Source organism: Pinus tabuliformis, chromosome 6 (genome assembly GCF_031772625.1).
Source record: "Pinus tabuliformis cultivar Carrire ecotype Pingquan chromosome 6, CPIR1, whole genome shotgun sequence".
Lineage (NCBI taxonomy): Eukaryota > Viridiplantae > Streptophyta > Pinopsida > Pinales > Pinaceae > Pinus > Pinus tabuliformis.
The window spans coordinates 915,394,311-915,401,765 of record NC_142292.1 but is presented as its reverse complement, the minus strand read 5'-3'; the positions used below and the strand labels follow the sequence as shown (position 1 = coordinate 915,401,765).

Genomic DNA, 7,455 nt, shown 5'->3' with positions numbered 1-7,455 from the left:
TCTGCACAAGAAGTCGTCTCGGTAGGTGAGAATGAAACAAATGAAGCAATAATCACAAGTATTTGGGGGTGAAAGTGGTAATTGTTTTGAGATATTTATGGTCTATATATCGTTTTAAGGTTATGATATGATATCATATGTAATTAAAATCTCTTAAACATTTGGATATGTTTTAGGGATGGTTTATTGTAATTTCATAAACTTGAGTGAAAGGTTCAGTGGACTCAGTTGGCTTATTTGATTGTATTTAAGTCTAGAATAACAAGGGAAGTTGCGAGGCAACAAGTCCGTGCATCAAGTTAAAATAAGCATTTCTTATGACAGACTGTAACATGTGAAGAATACAAGACAAGCACGAATGCTAATAAAGACAAGCACGAATGCTAATAATTAAGATATTATGCCTATGAAGCAGACTGATACTCTTTTCAGAAAGTTTTCATATATATAGAAAAAACGAAACTGGAATACTGGCATCAATGATACATATATCAGTCCTCAGTTTAGATTCTTTAGATTCAAGGAGCGCTGTTATTTCCAATCAGGGCAGTCTGCAGTGCCTCTCCTTTGTCAGCTTGATATGCTAGTTTTGTAATCATCGGCATAAGCACGAATGCTAACAATTAAGACATTATGCCTATGAAGCGGACTGATACTCTTTTCAGAAAGTTTTCATATATATAGAAAAAACGAAACTGGAATACTGGCATCAATGATACATTTAGATTCTTTAGATTCAAGGAGCGTTGTTATTTCCAAACAAGGCAGTCTGCAGTGCCTCTCCTTTGTCAGCTTGATATGCTAGTTTTGTAATCATCGGCATCCCAGCAGAGACGATAAAAGCATGATCCAAATGCATATTTGAAGCATCCGTCGTAGACCTGTAACAGACAAGGAAGCGGGGAATTAAGACAACGCGTAAAGTAATGCAAAAATAGGCGTGAGATTCAGAATTTTGACTATACAGCTCAAACATACTCCATAATCATGCCAAGTACTTGTTGTAGAATCATATGCTCCTCGTTCGAGATGTTATTGTTTTCTTGGTTTCTTTTTTCTTTGTGTTTCTACTTTTACGATGTCGATAATCAGAAGAGTCATGAGAACAAGTGCTAAGAGAAACAATGTCGCCAGTTGAGTAAGTTGGCTTATGCTAATGGATTCCATGTAATGTGAAGCAGAGAGATGTATGTCAATATCTAGGTGCAGAAGGTGGTTTTCTTTTGTAAGCGAGAAATTAGGCATTGCTTTTGCCAATTTATAAAAGAGTTCAATGTGTTTGCAAGCTGGTTTTAAGTGTGAATGGAACTGGGTTTTTGAGAATATTTTACTGTACAACCAAATAAGGAAAGCCATGCAAGATCGCAAGAGTTGAATGTGGGATAAATTGCTGACACGTGCAGAAGTAAGTACATATACGGATTGATTTGGAATGGAGCTGAAATACTTGAAGATCAGATCGGAGGGGATATAATCCAATATGAGGAGCATTTATTGGAGGAGGCCAGTATTTAATGATCGTCATAAAACGAAAAACTTACGTTAAGTGAGCAATCGGTGCAATTAAGCGATCTATCTGACATCGGAAGCAGATGGCATATGAAATGATGTATGTGACGGCAAAAGTAAATGGGAAATTAGGTGATGTATCTGACATCAGGGGCAGATCTCAAATGAAATCTTAGTGTTAGATTGGGTCCAAGCTATTCTAATAAACAATTTGCAATTAAGCGATCTATCTGACATCGGAAGCAGATGGCATATGAAATGATGTATGTGACGACAAAAGTAAATGGGAAATTAGGTGATGTATCTGACATCAGGGGTAGATCTCAAATGAAATCTTAGTGTTAGATTGGGTCCAAGCTATTCTAATAAACAATTGGCTAGACAGGACAAGTCAATTGGCTAGACAGGACAAGTAATGAGTGTATGAAAGACATGTTCAGACAACAGGTATAATTAAAGCCCTTTCTTATAAAGCACACTACGTAATACTAGCTATATTCTATTTTATTGTGCCTCCATGTATAAGACTCTAATGCAGATGACTGAACTACTTACTTATGCAGGTATCATGGTTTCTAATATACAGAAGGTCACCTTTGCAGCTACAATCATAGCTGCCCCATCTATTTTTGCAACTGCTCTCTGAGCACTGGCAAGCTAAGAGACAGATTGATACTTGTAATTTGCTCATTTCTACAAATAAAACTATAATGACTTTCGTGACATTGTGATTCCTTTATAAAGAGTAAAATTTAAGCTTCCAAAGAGACCTTGTAGCTGTTTGCATTCCATCAACGTCTCAATTCAATTATAATGAGAATATATAAGGTAATGATCCTCAAGAACGTAGTCATTATATGTAGCCCATAATCACATGTCATTCCACAAATAATTTTTAAATACACCTTAATACTCTAGTCCTGGTAGTTTATCCCATACTAAAAGGTCATTATTTTAGATAAATTGGCCCTAATTTAATCCCCACACTTGCCATTTTACCTGCCAACCTATCTTGCCCCTTCTGACATCATCCCGTTTTAATTATGTGAACAGTGATACAAGCTCCCTACTTCCTCAAGAAAATCTTGGAGCTTTCAATTTTAATACAGTTTCCAGCCATTAATAAAATCGCTCAAACTTGACAGCTTTCTAGCATTCAGCCTACAGATGGTCCTTGCATCACTATAATCTTTGCTTCATAGTTAGTTGCCTAACCGATTCCTAAAGCATAATGGTAAATTCACTTATCTCCTCCTTCCTAATTGTCCCCACTACGGCATTGCCTAGTTACCTTTGGCTGCCTCATTTTTAAACACGCCGACCTTTCAGGGATTGATTACAAAATTGGCCAGTCTTTTCCTGCCTTTCAACAGTGAAGGAAATTCTTCAATACTAAAATAGACTCCAAAGGGATATCGTAATTAATCCCATGTTTATAAACCCACACCAATGCACTGAGTTAAGCCTACCAATTCTACTACCTAATCAAAAGTTAAGCCTTAAAATCTGACCAAGGAGGGAGTGAGTCCTGTGGTCTGAAGGTTTGATGACTTCTAATATGTAGTCCTCAGTTGTATTCTCTTGGGTGAATAATAGGCTCTGGAATTATGCTGCCTCTCTCTGATACAAGATGTCTTCTTGTAGTTGTTGTTTTGTCCACAACTGTTTTGTGCTGTTGTGTTTACATTTCTAAGTCAATTCTATATTAAAAGGTCAACCGCATGTTTTACACTAAGAGAGCCAATATTTATGGCAAAAGAAGACATAAATAAGCCTCAACTCCCAGGGGTGCGACTCAATTGGCAATCACCGTGATATGAAGTCTTTGTGAAAATTTGAGGTTCGAGGTTAAAATCCCCTGATTTAACCAGCCCAGCCCAGTTGCTGAATCTTCTGGATACACAAAATAAAATAATAATAATATAAAGGTTTTAAAAAACCATAAAGAAGCCTTAAATTGAATAACTTGTACCAAAGTTCTAGCACCACCATAGGCACTGCAATAAAATTTGGTCCATCTCATTTCAGTATCAAAAATCATACTAACTAGTGAAGCATGAAAGAGATGAACAAGAAGAAACAGAAGAAGAAAAATGCAACAAAGTTGGTTTCTACTTACCAGTTTTATCTGCTGGTGATTTAAGCAAAGCAGCTTGGGGAAGATCAATGCGTGCATTTGCTTCAAGCTGAAGCCGGAGAGACTGCTTTTGTGCTTCATTTTTAAAGCTTAAGTCTTTAGGAGCAGACAGATCCTCAACAGACAGACAAGGCGGCTGTTCGAAAATGTCCAAGGTTGGGAATTCAGAAGGTTTTTCCTCAGGCAGAACTGGCTGGTCCTTTTGCAATTTATCAGGAACTGGAAAGGCACAAACTGAATCTTGCCTAGTAGAGACATAGCTCTGCTCCAATTTGGAAGCAACCACAGATTCCGCATTCAAAGTGTCTAACTTTTTCTGATTTGGGGAAGTGTCAAACTCTTCAGTAAAGTCGATAGATGTGTCAAAAGATAAGCTTTCACTAGAATCATAGCTCTGCTCCAATTTGTGATTGGCCTCAGATTCCACATTTAAAGCATGTAACTTTTTTGGATTTGATTTTGGCTTTTCAAACAGCTCAAACTCTTCAACAAAGTCAAGAGATATGTCAGAAGCCATTCTTTTGATAACAGAGTCGGGACCTGGTGGAAGGATATCCTGAATGATTTCTTCACAAATTTTCCGCACATTTGTACCAACTACAACGACTTGATTTTCAACATACTTCATTGTCTCCTGCAAAAATAGTAATGTTAAAAAAGTTGTCACTTTCACCGTACTGTGTATGTAAATGTTGACTTTCCAATAGTAAACGTAAAGACTGAAATAAACTACAGTATAACCTTTCGGAACCAGCAGACTCCTACTTAGATATATGGATTAGAAAGAAGACACCATACAGGAAATCAAAAGAAATAGTCACAAAAATGGTAGTAACTGGATATTATACCAGCAATTTCTCTTCAAAAAAACTAATGAAAATCATAATATGCAGATGCTACTGATAAAATCGACATGTCCAAAATGACATGTAAATGTTAAGACTGAAGTCTAAGATTCTCACTTGTAGTAAAATAGGAGAATTTTGATCCACCTCCACGCAGATGGCCTCAAAATTTTGGTACATCTGATCGATCCAAGATAATCCTTTTGATGTAACATCCACGTCAAATATTGCAAAACCTTTTGGCCCCATGTTGACTCTATTCTTTCACTGCAGTGCAAATAAATGTGAGCCTTAACTTGTCCATGCTTTTATCCTGTTCTGTGCACTAACTAACTAGAGGCATAACTTAACAAGCTTAGAAGTTCTTAGAGCGGAAGAATCCTCAAGAAATTAACTTAGATGACCATTAGCAGCACTAGTTTATATATGGAAATATTAACAAATACAAACAATCAAAATTAAGCATACAACTCATCAAAGGAGGGGGGGTAGAATAATACTTTGAAGAAGAATATCATAGTTGCAATAGATTCAGAACATACTAAGAAAAACAAACAGCTTTCATGTAAGAAACCTTGCCGTCATTCACAATCAATGTCAAGATTTTCATTCTTTTAAGCAGTGTATGGGCAACACACATTTCCTGCTCTGTCAACCACAAAATTAACAAGCTCAATCTATCCCTTGTGAATACTAAGCTATAATGGTATTTCTTATTGAAATAGTAATGCTAGTTTCATTTTCTGTTCTCCGATGGTAATAAAAATGTAAAGTTTGAAAAAGCATGTACGTAAAAGGCACAATTGGAACGTTTATTTAAAGAAACATGATGACAGAAGTACAGAGAAATGGCAGACAAATATGGAGTGAGGTTATCTCTGGGTCATCATGGACTTTACTCCCCATGTATACATTATAAACCTGCAATATCCAGCAGTGTGCACGGAATCAAAGAAAAAACAAATTCACAAACATCTTCATATAAAACAATGAAGCATGCATATTCTAACTTTAAGCCCAGCGCAGTTCTGTGCCATAAGAACTTCAATTGGTCATGTGCTAGCAGAAATGCCATTCAACATAACATCACTGAGGCACTGATGCATTATACAAATAACTTAAAGATACTACTGAAAATCCTAATAGTTTCCTTTTTTTTCAGAGATGACCGAAGAGGTTCTTGGCAAACTATGATCCTAAAAAATTTGTCACTCATGACGACGACATAAAGAATTTCTACCTATCCTTATGTCTGATGAATGTACAACACGAGGATGTGGTCTGCAAGCTGTTTCCTTATACCTTTGAGAAAAAAGCATCCACATGGTACTATAATCTACTTGCTGTTTCCTTATACCTTTGAGAGGGCTTTTCTTAGAAAATTTGATGAGGGAAAATCAGCTTTTGCTCTTCTCAAGCAACTTAACCTGATCAAGATGGAGAAGAAGGAAAAGGTGGAGGATTTCAATCAACATTTCACGACTTTGCGGAATAAGATCTCCAGAGACTCACTTTGTCAATCCCTTGGCCATAGAGTATTACACTTCAGCCTTAAACCCATGCCTTTGAGAGGGCTTTTCTTAGAAAATTTGATGAAGGGAAATCAGCTTTTGCTCTTCTCAAGCAAGTTAACCTGATCAAGATGGAGAAGAAGGAAAAGGTGGAGGATTTCAATCAACATTTCACGACTTCGTGGAATAAGATCTCCAGAGACTCACTTTGTCAATCCCTTGGCCATAGAGTATTACACTTCAGCCTTAAACCCATCTATAGCACTCTTATAATTACTATTATTCAGAGTTTGATCAAATATATCAAAGACAAGTAACTGACACACCTATTTTCTGTTACAGTGTATTAAAACGAAAAACCAAAACACACATATATATAGACTGAACTGCACCCAAGACAAATAATAGAATCTCAAACTAATTGCTAATACCCATTTTCCATTGAGCAGCCCACACATGCAACAAATTAGAGATAGGTCACAATTGAAGATATGGGTTTTGCTCAGTAAGAAAAGTCATTTTACATTCAATATGGACCAAAAGTGACCGTGGTTTTATTGCACGCAGAAAACGGAAATCTGAAAACATGCAGATGATGATGACAAATTGGATGAAGTTATAATCAGAAATTCTTGGGACCGTAACAGAAAGTTGCTTCATTAAAGCAGCCAAACTTTCTGCAACATGAAGGACAAATGCAGACATCATCAAACCCACAAAAGGACAATGCTGAAGCATAATTTAAAGAAAAGACAAAAATCGCCATGATAATCCATAACTGCTTCTTTTTCTAAACCATGATAATCCATAACTGCTTCTTTTTCTAAACCATGAAGAAATTTCCAAGGGAGCAAAGAAGAGCACAAACCAGATGGGCCAGGTCTCTGTCAAAGAAGCTGTAAGAAAACTTACATATGCAGAAGCCCCTTTTTACCCAAGTATTGCATTAACGCAAACGATCTACAATAGGTAATTTGAATACAAATACAATGTAGCTTAATTATTACAAGAACAAGAACATTAGTTGTAACCGTTAAATGTACATCTGAAAGTGACTATAGTGACTATATACATGAACTGTGTCTATGAAGCCATCTAGGAGATGAGGCACTCCTAGCGTGTGCTTCTGATTGGAGAGAAATACACCATGAAAACTGAAAAAGTCAAATCCTACAGAGGGTAAAATATGTCAATCTGTACGGACAATGACATCCGAACTATCCAACAGAAAGCTGCTGTGTACGTGGAAATCTCGTAAATTGTATGTAACATCAGCAACGTCTTCTAGATATTTTTCATATGTCAGACCTGTTAAAGATGGACAAAGTTCTAATAGCAAACTGTCTTTTAGAATGCACTTGTACTGAACATTTGCCTTTGTTTGGATAATGCAATTCAATTGTAAACTGTGTCGATATGTGGTTAACTTTTTGCATGTGGAACAGTTAAGTTG

At 36.5% G+C, this 7,455-nt stretch overlaps 1 protein-coding gene across 1 annotated transcript; it reads right to left on the bottom strand.

Moving 5' to 3' along the window:
• Positions 1–736: 736 nt before the first annotated feature.
• Positions 737–5,202, bottom strand: LOC149261924 (uncharacterized). Its single transcript, XM_089372329.1, has 4 exons — positions 4,609–5,202; positions 3,629–4,280; positions 3,482–3,506; positions 737–881 (listed from the first exon to the last, which is right to left on the bottom strand). The coding sequence occupies exons 1-4, from the start codon at positions 4,738–4,740 to the stop codon at positions 737–739; spliced, it is 954 nt and encodes a 317-aa protein (XP_089228455.1). The 5' UTR covers positions 4,741–5,202.
• Positions 5,203–7,455: the final 2,253 nt, after the last annotated feature.